At 40.5% G+C, this 22,761-nt stretch overlaps 1 protein-coding gene across 1 annotated transcript in view; it reads left to right on the top strand.

Moving 5' to 3' along the window:
- Positions 1 to 22,761, top strand: part of b3glcta (beta 3-glucosyltransferase a) — a 101,445-nt gene that overhangs the window by 19,211 nt on the left and 59,473 nt on the right. The window contains exon 3 of the mRNA XM_080459361.1: positions 17,463 to 17,502. Within this exon, the coding sequence (XP_080315487.1) occupies positions 17,463 to 17,502 (40 nt within the window). The remainder of the gene's footprint in view (positions 1 to 17,462; positions 17,503 to 22,761) is intronic.

The raw sequence follows: 22,761 nt of genomic DNA, 5'->3' as shown, positions 1-22,761 counted from the left end.
GGTTAAGTTTACTGAGAGCGCGGGGCAGGTGTCTTGTTGGACGTGATGCATTTCTCTTGTTCGCAAAATATTGAAACATTATTTTTTTCAAGTGTCACATTTGCCACCTTGAACTTCAAGGTGAGAGTCTTTTTGAAAGACTGTTTGTAGAGAAATTACTTAAAAAAACAAAACAACTTTTTGCATAGAAGAAGCTGCTACAGAGAGGCTGTAGTGCCAATGGGTTGTTGCTCTCTGCCTCTCTGCATGCACAGGGATGTTGAAATCATTTGTGCACAGCCTTTTAAGAAACAACCTCCAAATTGATCCAGATGGTGAGATGAGTCTGTGTACACTTTCCGAACAAAAAGAAGTGCCTTCAAATTACTTTTCGCTTTTTCTTAAAACAACTTTTTTTTTTTGTCTTCTGAGAGGAAGTCTGTGTCTTTGATTTGAGTGATCAACATTTCATGAAAGGCTCGGAGTATTCATGTTTTTGAGTTGGAAGAAAAAGGAGATTTTGGTATGACAGCTGGTGTTGGTTATTGTCTAAAGAAGAATGAAGTTCCTGTGTAACAAGCTGCTAGATTCCCCATACATCCATTATCTGCAAAGACAGGAGCTCCATAATGAAAAGGAAACAGTAAATTAACAGAATTTGTTTTCTATTTATAAAACACAGTTTAGTTATGTTGATAATTTCACTCATTTGCTTTATAACCGTTTTAACTGGCAGCAAATGAATAGATATGAATATCTTGCTAAAAGAATATTGTGATAAATGTACACCCACTTTTACTTTCTAAAAGCCAAAAATGGCTAAAATGTGATCAAAAGCATCTCATGCGGAGGCCACGGAGCACACAGTGACCCTTAATAACTTACACAGCAGGGCTTGACAGTCGCGGTTGCCCATTGCCCCTGGCAACCAGATTTGGACCACTGTCAACAATTTTGCACAGTCTGGTCACCTCTGTTGGCAACAGTTCTCGTACGTTTGGAAAAACAAAGCTGAAGCCCCCTGAGCCCGCTCTCATAACTAAATGAGAGTGCCCCCGCTGAACCGCTTCATTGGGTGAGAAATTATTAAATTACAGAAAAATGAATAACTTAAGAGAGTGGCCATAATAAAAAAAAATGCGAAATGACGCCAAACATTTGTGACAACAGACATTATCGGCCTGTAGACCTGTGAAGGTATGCTGTGGTGTCTGACAACTAAATATTTACAGCAGATCTTTAAAATCCTGGAAGCTATGAGGGATCTGGAGAAATTAAAGGCGAAGTCGACACCTCAACCCACTGTTTCTCTCAAACGTTAGTAAACCACATCGTGCTGAAAGAGGTCACCAGGGAACAATGTTTCCATAAAAGGGTGTTCATGCTCTGTAACAATGCTTTGGGATAAGTCACATGTCACATGGATGGCCGGACCAAGTCTTTAGAAGCTGAGCGTTGACCGTCTCACCATATTTTCCTCGGGTTAGCAATGCACACTTGATGTAAAAGAAAGCATGACTCAGCCGTCCAGACCTTCCTTCTTCCATCGCCCTGAGGTCCTGTTGCTCATGTTGTTGGTGAAGTGTATGGACAGGCAAATAAACAACAAGCTATGAAAGCTCTTTTCTTTTATTCGACCACATGGACACAATACATGCTTTAAAGATCCTGCCCACTGCCCACTGGGAGCACGCGGTGTAGAGGCCAAGCCAATGCTTTAAGCCCTTGGGAGGCGACAACAGGATCCTAATTGACGCTCTGCCTGCTTGTGTGTCGTATGAATAAAAGCCAGAGTCCTAATTTGCAATTAAACGCATTTCTTCTTTATTGATATTCAAAACTCAGTGTGTCCAGTACACTCACACTCATCTTTACAAACATCCGACAAAGAAATGTTCCGAATGGATCGGGATGGGAATTGATAAGATTTTGTTCTTTATCGATTCTCCTATTGTTTCTCATTTGGAAATAAAACTTAGAGTATTAACAGCAGAGGACGTGCTGGCGTTGCCGCCGCTGCTGGGATAAGATTCACTGGATCAGAAACTCAACACTCATTCACAGTTATCCCTGCTGTGTGTGCAGATGTTTCTGCATATTGGTCGTATTTCCTCCTTTTTATGAAATATCCACTTTCAAGTGGACGTTTTTCCCTTTCTGCTGAAATGTAACCAATTTTGTTTATGCCGCCTTGGCGCCATGTTTCCTGCTGGCTACACTGGTGAACAGCGGCATTGAGACATTCATTCCCCTTCAGTGGAATCGATCAGGGAATTGTTTGCAAATTTGGCCAACGATTTCACGGAATTGTAACACTGGGAACAGGTTCTCAACAAGAACCGTTTTTCAGTTCCCATCCCTACCCATGGATGGACTGAGCACCTTGCATGGCAACAGCCGCGTGAATGTGTGTGTGCGTGAACGGGAGAATGTGATTAACAATGTAAAGTGCTTTGGGAACTGCTCAAGCACTGGAAAAGCACTATATAAGTGAAATCCATTTACCATATATAGTTCATCTGCCAATTACCTTTTTAGACAACAATACTTGACACCCAATATAACGTGCACTATAGATGAAAAAAAACAACATTCTGCTCCTACACCCTGAAAGAGCTGCAGTTTGGCCTTCGTCAAACTCCAATCCTCAGGTTTCCCCATTTTCCTGCTTCCAACACGTCCACTTAGAGGAGAAAACGTTCTGTCACGTACCCCCCCCGCTGACAGGAGCCTCGATAAAGAGATAATTACTGGTATTCACTTCACCTGTCAGTAATTGTAACTTGACGGTTGATCGGTGTAAATATCATCAGTGAAAAACAAGTTCGCTCGCATTGGGTTTTGTGGCCAGAAGAGGAGGAATCTAAAGCTGTACTTATCAGTCCGAGATCAGCAAAAGAGGATCTGGCCGAGTTTCACTTCGTCCACTGTGGACATCAAAGATCACCTGCTGCCTCCAGATCAGAAACTAAAGTGGGAATACATTTCCAAGCCGCGGATTAAAGCAGTTAAATATTCAGCATTGTGTAATTCATCATGCTAATTATCCCACCTTGCAAATGTGAAATTTAAATACGGTGGCATTAGTCTTTTATTGTCGCTTTTATTTTTGGATTATTATTAAAGTCTTTTGTTCTTTATCAAATTTGTGCCGCTTGTTGCTATGGATACAGCCAAAAGCCATAACCGGCACCCTTTCTACCAGTTAATTACATATTAAAGTTGCCTTGACTGGATGCATATACTGTAATTAGTCGGTGTCATTGGCTTTGCTCAGCAGCATCGGTAAAGCACAGGCGGCGTCACGTAGCCTAGTGTTAGTTGGAGAGACTTGGCGTTCATTTGTTTTATCAGGTGCGAAACAAATGCACATCAAGTGAACCTGTCATTGAGGACCTCGTGGTTTGATTCCTAATGTGTTTAATACGGAGAGTTGCTACATTTTTCATGTACAGTGAGTATTTCTGGGGGGGTTTAGTCACAAAACAGTTATATTATTATCAAAACAGGTGATATTCTGATTTATTCTTTTTCTTCACAAGTCTCACGGAGGACTGAATAAGTAAAAGACTTTTCTTATTCCCTGGCACTGCAGGGATTATTTTTCTAGGCCGATAGTGTTGGCATCGCCGTGGTTCTCTCTATGTATAGCCAGAGGACTTATTTCAGTGGCTTTTTGAATTGTTGCAGAAATAAAAACTTGTAGTGATGCACACTCTCAGTAAATCAAGTGAAAGTCACATTTCTGAGGCCTAAATATCATTAAACCTTAATGATGGGCTACACCTCAACCACTTAGCTTCTTCACTGGACTGACCAGTTATTTTGATAATAACACTGTCGAATTGTCAATAAATGTGAGGTTTTCACAGACGACTTCACGTTTCTCAGATTGAAGTCTGTAAATCGACAGTCGCGCTGTGGGCTGCGGGGACAACTTGATGAGTAGTAAGTTTGCTCTATTTCTTTGTTTTCTGTTTATTTTGCCGGCACGGTAAATGGGTTAGGAGTTACAGTGACGGGAATTCTGCATTAGAAATGTTGTTACTGGCGACAGGGGAGGAATAAAAGTCTTAACATGCGAATACCTTTTCTGCAGTGCGACCTCAAAAGTACTGAAATAATACAATTAAACACTCCAAAAGTTGTTGGGTTTGAGTCGGAATAGTTTAAATAGTGGATTGCATGGTAACGAAGTGTTAAGTTCTCCTGCCCCGGTTCCAACCCGGGCCCAGAGGCCTTTATGTTTAAAGATTGTTTGTTCTTCTTTTGCCTGCGTAGATCTTCTCCAGCTTCCTCACACAGTCCAAAGACATGTGTACTAGTGAAGTGGTATCTCTCAATTGGCCTGAGGTGGGAGTTTGTTTGTGTGCCTGTGTGTGTGCGTGCCCTGTGCGTGTGTGTGCGTGCGGGGTGTTCTGTCTCACTGTGTTAGCCATGTGATGGACTAGTGACGTGTCCTGGGTTTATCCTGCCTTTCGTCCAATGTCAGCAGGGATCGGCTACAGCCTGCTGCCTCTGTAAGTCTGATAAAGTGGTGGAGCAGAGAGATTTATGGCTGTTTGAAGAGTTGAGAGTTCCACTTTTAGGCAGCTGTGTTTCTTGAGGCCAGATAAAAAAGTATGTATGGGTTTATTATTTGATTTGTATTTTTTTATTTATATTTTTATTCAGTATGCAAATGTTTGCATTTCATAGACGTTTTGTGTTTTAATTTGATCCATTGTGATGCATCTTTTCCGGTGCAGCTGATGATCCTCTCTCTGCTTTGCACAAACAGCAGTGCTGGCTTTGGACAGTTGAACTGTTGACAATGTGTAATGGACTTTCAGCTCCACTGGCTTCTGAAAATGTCACCGAAAATCCGCAGCATCATGCCCTTTGCTTTTTTTTTTTTTTTTTGCTGGAAACCCGTAAATATACACGATACAACTATCACTCTGGCATTTATTTCTAAGGAGCCCTATAGGATACAGCTTACAACTGTACAAGCAGGGATGTTTTATGAGAAAGTCTAGGGAGGCAGTGGTCACCACTGACCTGTTTTCAAACTTTTAACTAAATCCCTTTTAAGAAACTCTCAAAATTCAGGTCAAGTGAACTGGAAGAGCAGCACCGGGCTCATTTCTGCAGTACTCTTTACCTTCTGGCTTCTTTCCAATACTCTTTTCTGGCCTGTGTGGTTCACACTGAGCTCCTCCATCCAACCGTCTTCAATTATCCGAGCCAGGGTTGTAGCAGGCGGGAGCCTATCCCAGCCAACACAGGGCTAAAGGCAAGATACACAGTGGAGAGATCACAAGAAAACCTCAGTTTCTCACTAACTGCCAAGTTTACAGTCTCTAATTAACCTGGGATGCATGTGTTTGGATTGTGGGAGAAAAAAAAAAAAAGTAGACCCAGAGAAGACCCACACAGACACATGCAGAACATGCAAACTGTCCTAAGGTGGTACCAGCCGACACGATGTGAAAGGCAGGATGCACAGTCCACCACGGTTTAAGTGTTTGGAGTCTAAAAGACGTGCATGAACCTCAAAAAAGGCCTGAGCCTGTCCCGGGTAACACAGGCTGAGAAGAAGGGTACACAATAGTGATGGGCTTATCTTGGAGGTCAGCTTCCAAGTGACTTTTTGTTGCTTAAAAAATGGATTACAAAAAAGAAAAAAAAATTGAAAACGTTCAAAAACAAATGGATGGAATGGATTCAATCTGTTTGTTTAATGATTGTGAACTTTAAGAATCGCACAACAAGATATAGATGAAAATGTGTCAAAAGAAAATAACTGCATACATGCAATTGACCGATCACAAGTTGCTTAAGCCAAAAAAAAAGAAACGAGAGAGCCAGAGAGAATAAACCTGGCTCCCATGCAGAGGCCGTCTCCGATCCTTCACTTCAAAGAGCCGGCTTTAAAAGCCGTTTTGTTTGAGGCCGACAAATCACCATCACACAAACTCACAGTGTGAGGCAAAACATCTAATATCATCCTTCTTGATCGTGAAAACCTGCAGGTGGAAGTCCGACTCTGTTCACAACTGAAAGAAATAACAAAACAACCTATCGTTTCATGATCCTGAAGAATTTATAAAACAGCCATTCCTGGACGCCGCCTTGTCGAGATATTGTGGGATATCTTCTCTTTTCACCTGGAGTTATGTGGTAATTACGTTGGATTCACAGGATGACGGATGTTGGCCTGATCAAAAGTATCATGTGCATCTGAGGTGACTTATACCCGCTAGACACTGGGCAATTTTCAGCCGTCCCACATGAAAGATAGCAAGCCTGAGAGAATCGTGGTGATATCTGGGCTCTTGCCTCTAAGTCATTGGACCTACGTCGCACTGTGGAATCGGTTCAAGGACGGCCGTTGCCATGGAGACCAAAGATAAAACCTGCGATAAAATCCGGACACTGTCATATATTTGGGGTGATCGTGGCTCCTGCTGCGAATGACATCAACTAACCAACCAACAGAAACGCAGTATAAAATTACATAGTGACACAATCATGTCAAGTCACGTAGACCAGAGGCTGAGATCCAGCTTGTTTTCACCGTGCAATCTGCACACGGCTAACTTCATGTCGTGGCCCAAAGTTTATTAGATCCGTGTGGCGAGCTGTGAACTTATAAGATTGCTCTAAATTGCGCAGCGTGGAGCCGCATAACCCGCATGCCTGTCAGAACCTCATGGACAAAGCTCAAGGCTTCCTGTGGGTTTGCCTGAACTTGTGCTATTTGTTGTTCAGTTTCTTTTTTATGCACTTAAACAATTCGTAGATTGATCCTTTCATTCCATATTCCAGACAGGAGAGTGAGTAAAGTGCCAAACATTGTGTGATTCCTACCTCGTAAGTGCGAGAAGGAAGCGATCACATTACTTGCTGCGATCCTTGTCAATTCATTTGTTGACAGTATTTAAAAAAAAAAAAAAAATGGAGAAGAAATTACCTTTTCAAAGGGGCTCTTGAGCACATCATCTTGTGTGCGGTTGAAAAAGGTTGGTGTCAGTAAGAGCGGTTTAACAGCTGCGAGCTGTTATCAGCAGCTTTTTCCCCTCTAATTTTCAATTGAAGTCAACAAAATGCAGGCGAGCGATCTGAAGAAAGACGGTCAGGAAAATCCTGCTAATGTTCAGCGGCAGACGCTTTTAGTCTCTGCGCATTATGACGATGTGGAGGAGGTGGGAAAGATATTTTAATCCTTAAACTGTTGAGATAAATGCGAGGGGTTTACAATAATTTGAATCCTTGGTTCATTGAAGTGGCTGCACCGTGGGACAGTTGGTTTTCACAGCAGGTGTGTGCAGGTGTGAGTTTTCTTTTTGCAGTCTAAAATCATGACGCATCACAAAGTTTTGCGGCCAGCGAACAACCCTGCGTAGGATGAAGTGGTACAAGAAACTGATGGTCCATTTAAATTGAGAGTGACACCTTAGATAACCATGTTCAACCTTTCAAGTGCTTAACCCTGTTATTCAGCCACTGACGGGTTTCGGCATGCATACTTCTCTTAACTATAGCTTCTAGACCATTTGTAATGTTAAGGAAATTAAATAAGTGCCAGAAAGCAGGAGAATTGAGCTTTCTGTTCAGATATAGAATGATTCCAGTGGCCCCCTGGAGTTCCTTCCAATCGCAGACGGTGCAGCAGGCCACATATTTGTAGCATGAAATTGTCAGTACCGTCAAAAACACAGATGAATAAATTCAGTCCTGCCTCTCGCTAAAAAAAATGTGTCAATGTGCTGTCAAAAATTTGGCCTCCAGCCCACGGAATGAGTTTAAAAAAAAATAATAATAATGTGCTTCATTATTCAGTCAAACTATCACACTCCTTTACGTAGAGTGGCAGACAAACCACAATACTGAGGCCCAATCCAAGCAAAAGTGAAAGATAACTCACTCCTGGCAAAGTAGCTTCAGCATTCAAGTCATACTCTGAAGTTTGAGAAATGTTTGTTGAAGATTGCAAAATGCTGACAGGACAATAGTTTATGGACATTTCACTGGATTTTTTTCAGCTCCAATCAATAAAATGGCTTGTTGGTAGAATGATTTATCTTCTATTCTCAAGGTTTTTGGTTGGATCCCTCGTCTCATTCTCTGATGCTTGGAAAGACCCTGAACCTAAAGGTCTCGGCCGTCAGCAGCTTGCATGGCAGCGGTCATTGTGGTTCGTCGTGTCCGATTGTGTGAGTGAATCTCTATCTTAGGTAAAGTCCCTTCACTGCTTCAATAGTCTCAAAGGCTTCCATGAAAGGTGCATTGAAAGAACTAGTGTTCAAGGATATTTATAAATATGAAGAGGATGGGATTGGAAGATGACGCTCTACTCACTGTCTGCCCTTGTTTTTCTATGAAATTGCTTGAAATCATCATCAGTTGCAGTTTTGTGTTGTTTTTTCCCAGTGAATTGCAGTCACTTCTTTGGGCTTGCTTTGGTTCTTATAGGAAACAACTCCTGCTTCTCCCCTTGAGCTCCACAGTAAATCAAAATGTGCAGTATGTGCTTTTCAAGATTCCGTCCACAACCACGTTTGTCATGTTATCATAAACCTTCGTTAATGCCACATACGCAGCCACATCCATATACACTCCTGCACCCGTGGAATAAATCAGTAATGTTGGTTAAATATGAAAATAAGATTTTAAATAAAAAAGGAGTGCACAGAAGGACTGGACCCAACCTCAGGTGGGAGATTCGCTGTCACTTTAATGTTTCTTATGCCTAATCAGTGTTGCTAACTCATCAGGAAATCTTCATCGCTTGATGATACCACATGATTTGCATGATTGATTATTTACATGCATGAAGTTGTGCGGGAGTCCAAAAAGTGAGTTCAAAACAAACAAACACCCTAAATATGTTAAAATATACAAAGAAATGCTCCTTCTGTTGATTCTCAGTTAGTTTTGCTTTTGACAGGGAAAAGAACATTTACATTTACTGCTTCTCTGCACACACACACACACACACACACACACACACACACACACACACACACACACACACACACACACACACACACACACACACACACACACACACACACACACACACACACACACACACACACACACACACACACACACACACACACAAGCTCTGGGACGGGGACGAGGCTCACAGTAACAGCAGAACAATAGTCCCCCAAAACGCCAGAAATACCAGCCTCCAACAACACTACAAAAAGTTGTTACATTTTCCACGAGTCGCTTTTAACAAAAAAAAAAAAACTTGAGTTTTTGGAAAGTTTCCGGCATTCAGCAAGAAAGACGCCAAGTTGGCAACACTGTGTGCATAATGCATTGCCTTTTCTTTTAATCAAAGTTGTTAATTCACTATGGCTTATGCAATCATATACACATCATTTTGCTCTTTCTGGGGCTTGTTTTTCGTGGTTACTTGTTTCACTGGCACAGCTTCCAGCAATATTGCACAACTGCCAGATACTGAAAGTTGCCCTGGGAAAAAAAAAAAAAAGAGGCAAAATCACAACTCTCGCCCGCACATACTCTGACAATTCAAGAGCCACAAAATGAAAAATAAATCCACTCATACTTTGCGATAAGTGCTTTAAGGTATTTAAAAAGCTTCTTTCCTGAATTGCACATGTTGGTCCTTTCGCGAGTCAGAAATCCTAAAAATGTCTGCAACCTTGAACGATTCTCGCCGTCAGTGAACAGAAAGCTAATGCGAGCCGACGGGTCAGTCACATCAGTGAAGCGTCTGTGCCCTCGGGGACGGGGAGATGTGGCAGAGAGGCAGCGGCTCAACTGTGTCTGCATGTGAGGCGCCTCCAAATAAAAGACAGCGGGTCAGAGGCCTGTCATTGCCGGTGTCCTTGATTGCATAGTAATCGGAATTTTTTTGCAGGCTGGGCATCGCTCCCGAGAGGAGTTCGCACACAGGTGCGCCTCAGCCGCCGCCTTCTTTGTTCGGGTGGGTAACCTACACGGGTCGGGGTCTTTCTGCCTGCCTGCGCCAGCGGGGTGGCGCCGCAGATCAAAAGCAGCCACTGCATGGTGAAACTAACCCTTTCAGATAGACAGCGTCGACTCATAGCAATTTCTTTTTAACACCTATGGGTGTCTGATTCTCCCTGCAAATGGCTGACAGCCTGCTGTCAGACGGGATTAAGGACAGCGTCACCTGCATGCAGAGGCATCGAAGGCCCGAAAGAGTCTGGCTCTGTGAGCTGAGACTGCCTCGTCTCCCAGTGATGGTAAAAATGATACAAGAGTGGATCGGCTCTCACGCCGCTGTGAAATATTAGATCATTTACCGGAGACAGATTTGCAGACTGTGGAGGGATTTTATGAAGTGCAACCACGGAGCAGGATTTTAAAAGGGTATTCTAAGTAAGACTAGATGAGTAATTTCTTAACTATATAAATTTTGCTCTCACTCACGTTGTTACTTTTCTATTTAATAAGACATCAACACTTCTCCGGTCTCCATCAGGCTTTGGTGTCCCAAATCTGAATTGAATTTTGAGAAAACTCAGACAAAGAAAATGCAAATGAATGCACATTTTATGAAAACTGTGCTGAGGAATCGATCTGTGTGAGATTATGTTATTAAAGGAGTGTCCGACAGACTTCAAGAGTCCAAATCAATGAAGAAAACACAATTTAAATATTGTGTTTGCATTTGTTTTGTTCCATTTTTGAAGGTCACACTCTTTCCCATGATCCACATAAATGTGATGCCTTCATCTGCTGCTATTTTTATTCCTCCTCCTCCTCCTCCTCCTCAGTGGAGCTGCAGAATCAGTGAGGTTTCAATCTACCCTCAGTTCCATAAATATTTGGAAATTGACACAATTTTCAGTGGGATTGCAAAAGGCTGGGAGCTGTAACAATAAAGAGTGTAGACTTTCAGCTTTAATTATACATTCAACTGTGTTGGCTGTTGTGAAAATAACACACTTCAGATGTGTCCTTCAACAATTTCGCCATTGGATCTTTTGGTCCATTCTGCATTACATCTGTTCGTCCTTCATGATCTCGTTCATCAGGAGCAGGTAAACGTTTTAGACTTCGGTTCAGTTGTGTTCATTTCTGAGCATAAGTTGAAAACATTTTTAAAATTCTGTCTCAAGATTTAAAGGCATTATTCTTATTTCTGTATATTTCTGATTTGGTTTTGCAGTTTGTCTTTATTTATACGGAAGAATGCGAGTGTCCATAATGCATTTGCTATAAGAACAGTGATCAACTATATTTATATCTAAAGAAATGAGCCAAGAACATCGGTTAAAAGTGTCAGCAGAGGCAAAAGCATCAAAATAATAAAGAAGAAAGACGTCATGAAGTGAAATATCACAAGTTAATCCAGGATTTCACTGATGGTGCAGTAGGGGACAATAAAGAGAAATATATCCCAAGAACCGTTTTTTGGGAATGTCACAAGAATATTGTGTTGAACCCTTTTTATTGTATCGACTGGATGATGACATTTGATGATGATGATGATGATGATGATGATGATGATGATAGTCAGCTCTTATATATTTTACTGAGGTTGACAAAGATAGTTATTGCAACTGACACAGTATCTAGTTCATGCAGCAGATGTCCTTCCTCAATGTTCAATCAAATTCATTTTTTTTCAACATTGCATTTCTGCATTAGACTCCATTATCTGAAAGCTTTTGCAGAGCGTAAAAGCAGCAAAATTAAAATTCCCACCTTTCTTATTACCAACTGTACAGGTTTGTTACCGTAAAGCACTTTGAATTACAAATATAGTTGCAAATAATGTAGTCTTGTCTCGATATCAATACCAAAAATCTCCCAATGAGAGAATCTTCTGACTGAATTGTCACAGATTCACTATAAACCAATAACAACCTCAATGTTTACCACAACTGTATATTTGTGTTATTCGTGATCATTAACACACCACTGTCAGTTTAAAAAGAAAGGTGTGGAAATTAGAACGTTGCCACTTTTCCGGTCACTAAGTTCCCACTGATGATCAACCGACTGAGGCTTCCGTCTGACTGGTGACAGACGGGCTGAATAACAAGCACCCTTCATTCAGGTCATTTCCATAATTATCACACAATATCAGGCCGAACCGACAAGATACTTGCAGGAGTTTATGCTAATAGATCAATTTACTTCACCCATGTGATCCAGCCATCCATCTTCTACAACTGAGGATCGAGGGGGGAGGGGTTCATACCGTTTGACTGCAGGGGAAGTCGAGGTATACGCCAATTAACGTGGGAGGAAAACGTATCATCCAATGAACATGCAAACTCCAGGCAGAAATGCCTCTGAGCCAGGACTCAACCCACTGTGGGCCCACGATGTGATCTAGATACCTAAAATCAATTCCATTGTTTATGACTAATCTGTATTCAACATGTTTGAAAGAAATGTGCAGATCAGCTCCAGCTGTTATTGTGCTGGGAGGCATTTCCTCAGCAGGCCCCCGCCAGTTCTAATGGCAGAGCTTTTCTTTATGACATAGTTCTTCCTTTTGTTTTCTTGCCGTCACTTTTTAATGTGTTCAGTTTTTCAAACCGCTGATTTTGTGACTACCCTATTTCAATTTTTTTGACCAAATTCAGATTTTTTTTCATGCTGCATTGCTTCAATATATTTTGTAGGCACTCAGTTCTCTGACTCATATTTTTCCACTTTCAGACATATAAAACACTCATTCAAACACTCCTGCTACTAACAGCTTTGCACAAGTTGTCAATCACTATCTTTTTTTGTTTTGTTGATCTCCTGCAGGACCTCAGTCGTCAGAGAAATGCTCTATATTCTAGCATGCACGACTCACATGTTATACTTAATAAATTGTTGAGTCTTAATAATATACCATACTAGATAAAAAAAATAAAAATAGTTTAGAAGTTTTTCTAATTAGTTTTTTCATTTCAATGGTGATTGCCGCCATGTAAGTTTGACCTCCACTGGCAGCAACTTTGGATTGATAGTAGGATTGTAAATGGGTCGAAATTTTTGGTAACTTTCCAGAAGGTTTCCACTAAATTTCAATGGGAAGTTAAGCTGGGAAATTTTTGGAAATATTTGTTTTAATCGAGGATGTTTTGTCTCCATGCAGAATTGTCCACATCCACATCGCAATGCATCATTGAAACCATTAAATTCAACACTCTATTATTTGTAAGTTAAACATTAGAAATACTTCAAATTTGTTAAATATATTTATCACATAATATCATCAAAACTTACTTTACATTGTGTCGTCCACAGGCTCAAATGTGTGGCTTCAATAGTCTTTTGTCTCAAAAGTTTAGTCCAGGATTGTAGAAATATATATTTCCCCAACTATATTTAAGTTTCTTATTAATAGCCAAACTTCAATTTAGTAAATTTCTGGTTTATTCCACGTTATTTCCTTAAATTCTCATTGTTTCCCATAAAATCCTGTTTATTCCCATGAAAATTTTCGAAATTAGAAAATTCTTGGACTTTTGCAAGCCTGCTTCAGAGACTTGCTTCAGTCACTCACCTTAAGATTGGAAGATGACTCCGATCGACCGGCTGAGCCACAACAGTCCCCAATTATTTCTCAGGTATTTCTCATCGACAGTGCACGCGAGGTTAAAAGTACCTTTTCCCTGTAAAACTTCCAGATACAATAAAAGTCATTCTGAGGGATGGAAATAAGCACTTAATCCAGGCAGCTTAAGTAGGTGTTCAGAGTGGAAATAGCATTGCTCTAATGAGCACACAGCGCTGGCGGGGGCATTTACAGGTGAGAGAATAAAATAAGAATCCAGGCTGAAGACTTTTAGAGTTTTCTGATACTGTGACTGGAGATTTGACAAAAGATGGGATCCATTATTTTACCGACTGACAGTGATTGGTAACCATTAAATGTAGTTTGTGAAGAATGTGCTTGTGCATGTGGTTCAACAGTAAAGCTTGTGCCGTGTTGAGCTTTTTCTCGCCATATGATCTAGTGCTTGTTGCCAGAGGCGGCTGCATCAGGAGCCTTGTTGTGCCAAAGTAGTTGCATAATTGAAATGAAAGAGGATTTGTTTTATTTTTCCTTGACTTGACACAACCATAGAGCAGCTCATTATAAAAAAAACACTGGGAAAAAAGAGAAAACATGAGAAATTGATGTAAAACAGTATAGGAGTGTCCACACTCTGGCTACATTCTGCGATTTCTCATTAAAGTCTCATTATAACCTGCCACAAAACATTAGGCCCTGCTCAGGCTTGTATGGGATCACTTGGGAAGCATGCAGGCATTATAAACACACAACCCGTTCTACATAGAGTCAATGTATTGGAGTCTGACGGGCTGTTATTAATTGCAATAGAAGTCTTCGTGTGCGGTGCTGCCATGGTGCAATGATTCAATGTTTAGGAGTCAAACACATGAGCTACAAACCTCTGACTCAAATATATTTCATACAATTTTATTTAACCAGGAAGAAAAAGCCCATTGAGATCGACATCTCTTTTACAAGGGTCACCTGGCCACACGTCACCTCATAATTTTTATAAAACCAACACATTTGACAATATTCAACAGTTAAAATGAAAAAAATGCAGATTTCTGTTGACAAATTGAAAAGCTAAAATGCAGTCTATGTAAACAGATTGGAATAAAGTGCATTAGTTACCGTTTGCATTGGTTTCCGTTTGGAGGGTGTTCCACATGACCATCGTAAAGAAAAGGGGGAAACTTTTGATAAAATAACTAAAACAATGACTTTTAATTTCAAAATAGATGGATGCCAACTTACAAAAGCTCTAATAAACAACGTTAATGGAGTAAACTGGCAAGAAGAACATCCAACATCCCCTCAGGGCTGCAGGCTGATTCACACCTACATGCATGTGGGAGGAACTGGAATACCCAAAGAAAAACCACACAACTGAAAATAAACCACACAATCTGAATAGATGAAGAAGAAAGAGACCAGCCTATATGATCTTTTTTCTCCCTGTCCACAAGGGAAACATCCGTGAAAAGTACTCAAAATGATGTAGTACGTATGCCAGGCCTATAGGTGGAGCTGCAACGCTGCCACAGAGATCCACCAAAAACAGGGAAGAATGCAGAGCATGCAAAAACGGAGAAATCGACAGATCTTGCTTCTTGCCTTATTAATCCAAACAACATGAGCAGTTTCTGCAGCTCGATCTGCAGCATGCAGTTCGCCATTGTTGTTGTGAAGTGACGTCGCAGAGAGGGCTGCTGGGTTATCGTGACGAGAGGTGGGGCGATGACGTCGTTTTTAGTAAACGTATATCTTGTCCGTCCACGCGTCCAAGCGTGGACGGACAAGATATATTTTTTGAAATTACTTCACTCTGAAACCTGTTTTTTTTAAATAAAAAAACAACCTGTATTCAGGCTGCTAAAACGCAGCGCCATTTGGATGATCGACCAAAAACGATGCAGTTATGTGAACCGGTGTTGTGGTGCCGACGGGGCCTAAAACTAGGAAGCATGTAGGTTGTGTCAGAAAAAATTAAGTGGCATTTCATAGCTTTCTTTGCAGCAATTCACAATCAGTTTCAACTCAAGCATTTGGATATTAACCTACACTACACGACCAACCTGTTGACCACACCCGGGTTAATTCGATATCGTTTACCCCGAGACACTGTGATCTTAGTTTGACGAGTCGCCGCGGGACGACCTTGAAGGCTTCAGGAAGTTTCAGTGGTTTCAATCTTCAGCTTGAAACCACTGTGCTACATTCTGACTGTTTTCTCTGGGTTTTGCTTTTTCATTGGAGTGAACAGTCTAAAAGAAATTGTCCTTAATAATTAAAAATACAGTTTTCTCTTTGGCTTGGAGGCAAAAGTAATAAACTACCACAAGTTGCTTTGAGATTGTGTTCATTTAGCAGATATCTTGATGGTTTATGTCAAAAAGGCTCAAACACAATTGTGATTTAGCTTCAAAACACTCCTGACTGTTTTACTCTGTATTCAGCGACTGCTTTTCAACACAGTTTCTGCAGTGATTCCTCGTCTCCAGCTAACCAGGGACCTGCTACACCAGCGAGAAACCCATTCACATCCAACACATCAGGCCCGATGCCGCCACACTCTACACATAAACTTTTACTCTCGCTAATTTTCTTTTAGGTAATTTTTTCCCCCCCCTACTTTCTGTGCAGTTTCCTCTATAATAACTTGTTATATAAGATGTATTTTCAAGCCGGAGAGTTTTTGTGAGAGTAATTATCTGACATCGAGATTCTCCTTACTTACACCAGGTTTTTTTCTCTTCCTCCCTCTAGGTGCCTTCTCTCTTAAGCTAAGGAAACAATTTCAAACGAGAAGTGTGTGATAAGATGAGACAGAAACCTTGTGGGCATGACTAATGCTACTGAGTCCAATTAAGCTGATGTACGCACTGAATCAAATCACCCCGATATGATCTCGCCTGCCTGTGCATATATTTGCCTCTTAACTCTGATCACCTGAAAGAAATAGAAGACAGAGAGCGTCACATGTGCACAAATCATCTCGGCGAACACGTCTTCACGGTCGCTGAGCTCTCCGCTATTAATTCTACATCTCATTTGATACTTGTCAAAATCCTTAATTTAGGATTTGACAAACTATAGGAAGGAGAGAAGGTGCGGGAAAACATGTGCCCCGGGAAAGAAAGAAGAAAGAAGGAGAAGCTGAGCAGTCACTTCCGTTACACTAAGCTGTCGGGGTGAACAGGAGAATTGAGTAAATGAATAGCTTGTTGGCTATTATGAATAGGCTTGTAAATGTGCTGAGATAGCAGGTTATATATAGGCTGGGCTCACGCGACTGCCACCAAACCCCCGTGATTCCCCGTTACCGCTGTGCCACGCCCACCGTGAGAGTGAATTTATGAGTTAGTTAGGCTCTCTGAAGGCGGCAACAGCTTGCCAGCGAGATGATTGTTAGCGTAGAGGAAGTCATAAATCAAAACAGGTCCCGGTTTGTCGTTATCTATTAATACTCTCGCTCCGGAGCGCCGAGAAACAGGCAGAACTGGCACGTTCCCGTCTTCTCCCAAGACTGGGAGAGTTCCTCTGAAAGACGGAGGTAAAAGGCAGCTCTTCAAAGTTTCCCCCCAGCTTGGGATTGATTCGCTCGTCTCTCCGTGGTCTGCAGCCAGCGCTGACAGCTCTGGAAGGTGGAACTGTGCTGAATGCTTTAATTGAGCCGAATGCCGAGAGCTTTAAATGCTGCAGGCACAAAACCCACACAATTAGGGAGGACTAATGACGTGGAGTATCGCCCATTATTTCTCCAAATAACCCATAGGGGCTTCCATATTTAGTATCACTAAGTCTTAATTAGTGATTAGGAAGAGGAAATGGAGTATTTAGTGGGAAATGAGCATCTTCACACGAGACATTTTTTCTTTCCCCCCACTGTTTTGATAAAACTAAAAAAGTGGATGTATGTAGGTCATTATTTGAAGGCTGCTATTTTAATTATTGAAATCTCTCTCTGTGTGTGTCTTTTCAGAGCCAAGATGATCTGTATGTCATCCACAACAATCCGCTTGGTAAGTTTTATATTCCTTTCTTATTAGCAATAAAAAAAAGAAAGAGAATAACGATGAAAAGGACAAAAGATATTTTGTGCATGTGGGCTGCCAGAGATGTGCCTCATGAAGCTCAGAGAATGAAGACATTGTATATTTCTGTCCAATAGAGAATTTAGAGTAAATGACTGTATAGTGATAACACAGTCCAGAGGTTCAGGCTTCATGCCAGCGCTGTTGAACATGTGGCCCACAGGCTAAAATCACCCTGAAAGTGGGATCAGTTATGAAGATATTAACTGCCTTTTTTTTAATCAATAAATGGTGTTCCTATTTTCAACATAGCTATAAAAATAACAGAACCAATGACAACAAAACTGATCAGTTGTGCTTCGGTAAGAGCGAGTTTGTGAAAACATAAATGCTGAGGTCACAGATATTCTGGTTAAAGAGAAATGACAGATTAGTTTGAAGAGAAAACTGAGGCAGGTATGTATTTTTTTGTACTTTTTTAAGAATTTCCAGGTTGATTATTAAACTTTTAACATTTCAATACGGAACTTTGGAGTTGCTATTTCTAGGTTATGATATCTATGTATGTTTTGTTTTTGTTTTGTGTTTTGTTGGTTTTTTTTATGGATCTGGCCAAATTCAGATCAAAGTGAACCCAAAAAGAAATAGGTTTGAGTTTAACAACTTCAACAATAAGACCTTTCACATACATACATCTTCATGAAGCTTCACAATTGTGAAATAATACATTCAATTTGAATAATATCAGGCCAATATTCAGAGGAAGCTTTAAAAGTAGGCTAAAGCAAATACTATTACAAAACAGACATGAATGATATGCAGAAGAATATTAAAGCGTGAAGTAAGCACTTTAAAAATGGAACATGGAGACTTTTTTTTAATCTTAAAATGTTCTTGATCAATGAAGTTCGATAACATTTTACTAATTACAAAACATTAATTCTGAAAAATGAAAAACCACTTATTTTGGGTTGGATTAATTATAATAATATTGAATAATATTTACAAGAAATGGATAACGCTCAAAAAGCGAGGTTAACTAATCTGTAGATTAAAAAAGTGAGAAGACTGAAGGAGTGAAGCGGAAACTAACAAAACAGCGTTGGTTGAATATTTGTTGCTTCCCATCTGAAATAATCTCTAATTATTTCGGTACTATCTTTCTGTGGCATTAACTGAAGCGGTTCTGCAGACGCCTTTATTGTGACGCCACTTGTTTGTTGTTGGTGGGTGGATATACATGTGGCTCGATCTGCGGCGGATAATTGGTTATCAACAGAGATGCACTCACTCTGTAATTTAAAATACATTGTTCTTCAGAGATGAAAGTCGTGCCTGTATTTCCATTGTGGAGCAGTGGGTGGATGGGGGCAAATCTTGATGCGTCTCACATTAAGATTTACCTCAACAGCTGTGAAAAGTGAGTAAGCCAGTTTTAGATATATGAAGGGGTTTGACAGCTTCATATATTACTAATGAATCTGATATTGTAAGGCTTCAGTCCATTTAGTGCTTAAAAAAGCAGATTTTTAAAGTTTTTCCTTCCACAAACAAGAAGTCGGTGTTGCCATTAAAGAAATATAGGCAAATGCTAAGGGTGCCGTGGCCTCCAGGGGGCGCCACAAAAATAGGGAAAATAATTCACCTTTAATATAATTATATTGAAATTATTATTACTAATAACTCCTAAAATGGAAAAGCTCATTGATTCAAATGTAAAGCAATGGCCATTTAACATTACTAGAGATGGTAATGCCAAATAAGTGTTATGGATCAGTTTTAAAGATTAATCCTGCTCAGTAGCCATCTACATTGGCCTTTTTTATTTATTTTATTTACATCTGGTGAGTTAACGTTTTCCTACTTTGGATAATCAATCTCAATGATATTCCCTTTTCACCTCTTTATATGTCACATTTGTACATATATAGTCGTTGTATTATGGTTCCTATTGTCTAAAGCATGTTAAATATTGTTAACTTTACGTCAGTGTTAAAGTACACATTATTATTATTATCATCAAAAATACTCCATAACTTTTCCCCACACTTATTGAACTGCAGTTTACTGCTTTATTGCATCTGCAAATCAACTTTTCACTGTAATGGCAATAAAGTTGTATGTGATCTAAAAATAAATCCATACATATAATACAGATGTCCTTTTTTTTTTTTTTTTTATTCTTGGGAATTGTCATTTTTATGTTGATGTTTTTTTGTAATGTAAATGTGAGTGGCATGTTATCTTATAGATTAGACAATGGTGAAAACCATGCTATTCCATTTCTTTTGCAAGTGAATGTAAATCACCAATGGAAGGTAGAGCGCCATAGAATCCCGCCTAGGGCGCCATATTGGGTAGGGTCTGCTCAGGCATTGGTTGGTTGGTAACTCTAAGCTGATTAAGGGGCCTTTCATATTGGAGGTGGGGAGGGGGGGGGGTTTCACACCTTTATTTGGTTCGCACGTCGTTCACGTTCAGTTTTGAGAGCGGATCAAACCATCTGTAAAATGTCGTGCAATTACAACAGCGGCTGGTTTGGGGGCGCTGTCGCCTGACCCAAACACTGACCTGAGAGGAAGTAAAATAGAAACACGGCTCATTGATTGGTCCAGACTGAAATCGGATGTTCCGCCGCTTTAGCCCGTGGTGGCGAGGCTCGTTAGCCCATGGCTAATGGGTAGCCACAAACAACAGCGATATACCTGTATAGTCTTCAGACCAGATACCAACAAGCGCCTTTTTCACTACTTCTTCCTCTTTGCTTCTTCTTCCTCGCTACTCCACTTCTGTGCACGAGGCCTTTTTCAGCAGAAAACAAATGCTCCAGGACTCCCGCTGTCTTTTCCGCGTCTTTGTCAGATTCGTGCACCCAAAATGCATTGCGCTCCACGTCACGTCCCCTCAACCCTCACCCCGCCCGCTCGAAAGTCTGTTTGAAAGAGGAACGAGACCGATGTTTGAAGGGGGACCAGTTTCCGGAACTGAGTTCGGGGTGCGTTCACATTTCCCCAAACGAAGAGGACTTTCCCAGAAAGTCCCCGAAGAGAACTCTGGTCCGCATCAAACGGGGAAATGTGAACGTGCCCAGCTGTACATCTGTACAGCTGTACATCTGCCCAGCAACTCGACTTAATATGTGACACAAGGTTTCATGGTCTGGAGTTGCGTGCTGCTCCCGGGCTTTTCTCAGGTAAGAGATAGAATTGTTTCACCCACCAGGACCTGCAGTAACATAGATGCAATTCTCCATTTACTGTCAGATGTAGCCTTCGCTGGGTTTTAGATTATGCTCTCATTCGAGGTTCCCAGAGAACAAGAAAATCCATTATGATCCCCAGAAATACAATGAGATATGAGGTGGAATCAAATCACACCCAGCTTGACAGAAAAGATTCAAATCATCAAAGTTGACCTCATGTCTGATGAGTACATCTGAACTCTGGAACAATCACACACATACTTTCATCAAACCTGCAGAAACCTCTGTTTAGTATGCAATTTTAAAACTGGAATGATGAAGCTAAGTTACTGTGAGTTGATATTGAGATTAATGGGTAATAAATTAGAATTATAGTTGATGAGGATTTTCTATGAGCTCATACTTGTGACTTTTGTCAAATGTGAAAACATTTGTAGAACTGCTCTCTTTATCCAAAAGAGTTATCTTCATGAACAAAAGCTCTGTGACCATTTCACCAAACTCCTATTTACTCAAGCGGGGTCATCCAATGAGATAGAAAGACTGTAAATGGCAATAATTTCAGCTTTTATGTCATGACTTAACTAAGGCATGGATTTTGTTGTACTGAGAAACGACGAAACAAAAACATCTCAGTCTGCATCTGAAAGGGACCAATTTTTTCAATTCCTATTTTTGTATGAAAACATGGTTTAGTCTGGGAAAAAAAGCTGAAGTTACTGAAATCTAGACTTTTGTTTTAAATTATAAAGCAGCTAGTTGAACATAAAAGTTAATATTTTTGTATCCATTTCTTGGTCATTTTGCTATTTCATGATAAACCACTTTTAATTTTATTTGACAATGTGAGGTTCAAACTCCACTTGATTTGAATTTGGGTTTTTTTTCAGTCTTACTCAATACTCATTGAAAGTCAATCACATCGCCACTGCCTTTGGTTACAGCTGCTCTTTCTAGTGTGTGGTCAATGTTAAACTCCACTATTGTCTCATAGCGCGACATCAGTGAAAATGATTTATATTTTGATTTGGTTCACATTCAAAGAGATTAGCCATTACTGGGTATTTTTCCAGATTTCAGGTCTAATATGTTGCAAGAATTGGAGTATTATCTCTTGGTGAAGTCATGAATGGGTCTAGATTGAAAACACGTTGCCCAGTGTGAGGATTAAATTTAAAAAATGCTCCAAAATGAAACTGGCAAAAAAAGAGAGGGGTTTGTGTATGAAGCATTGAGAATTTAATCTTCAGAGTTTCTCCGACTTCATAAATATAGTCCCATCTCTTCATCGATTTGACAGCTACCAGGAATTTCATAAGTAGAGCAAATAAAAAGATCTCATGCTTGCCTTTCATGCTTTGGAGGGCTCATACAATCACCATCTGAGAGCGATTTTCGGGAGCCTACAGAGAAGTCTGGAGCCATTTTTTTTTTGGACCTCTGCCTGCTCATTCAACTGGGTCACCGCAGACGCAAAAAGCACACAAAAGCAACTTCATAATGCTCTCATTTGGCACCTCAGCTCAGGGAGGAAATACAAACAGACAGCGATCTGAAAAATGAAGCTACCCTATCTGGCAGCGCCGTAGTAATTCCATTTGTTACACCGGAGAAGCGGCGCTCGCCTGCGGAGTGTGTTTGTTTGTGGGCAAGAAATTAAAGGTTGAATTAATGAGAGTAAGGCCGCCGATTGTTTTAACAATGCAATAAGCTTCAAAGGTATTACAAGCTTGTTTTCTAATTATTGTTTTTTTGAAGAATAGATGACCTTCAGGATGTTATTATATCCCACTATTAGTATTTCTTTGTAAAAACGAGGCACTTTGAGCCATACGTCTTATAAAGTGTATTTCCTTTTCGACATATTGTGCTGTGTCTCGACAATAAACCACGTCTTAGCCACATGAACAGCTGAAACCTTGGAGAACATCACCCACCTACACGCCTCGGGTTAAGAAACCAGCTGCGGTAGGAAGCTGCTCAGCTACAATATGAGCTGAAACATGCTTACATGCACATGTTTTCCTTCGCTGCCCAGGGCTCCG

This window comes from Lipophrys pholis, assembly GCF_963383615.2.
Source record: "Lipophrys pholis genome assembly, chromosome: 3".
Lineage (NCBI taxonomy): Eukaryota > Metazoa > Chordata > Actinopteri > Blenniiformes > Blenniidae > Lipophrys > Lipophrys pholis.
This window is presented reverse-complemented; position numbering and strand designations above follow the sequence as displayed.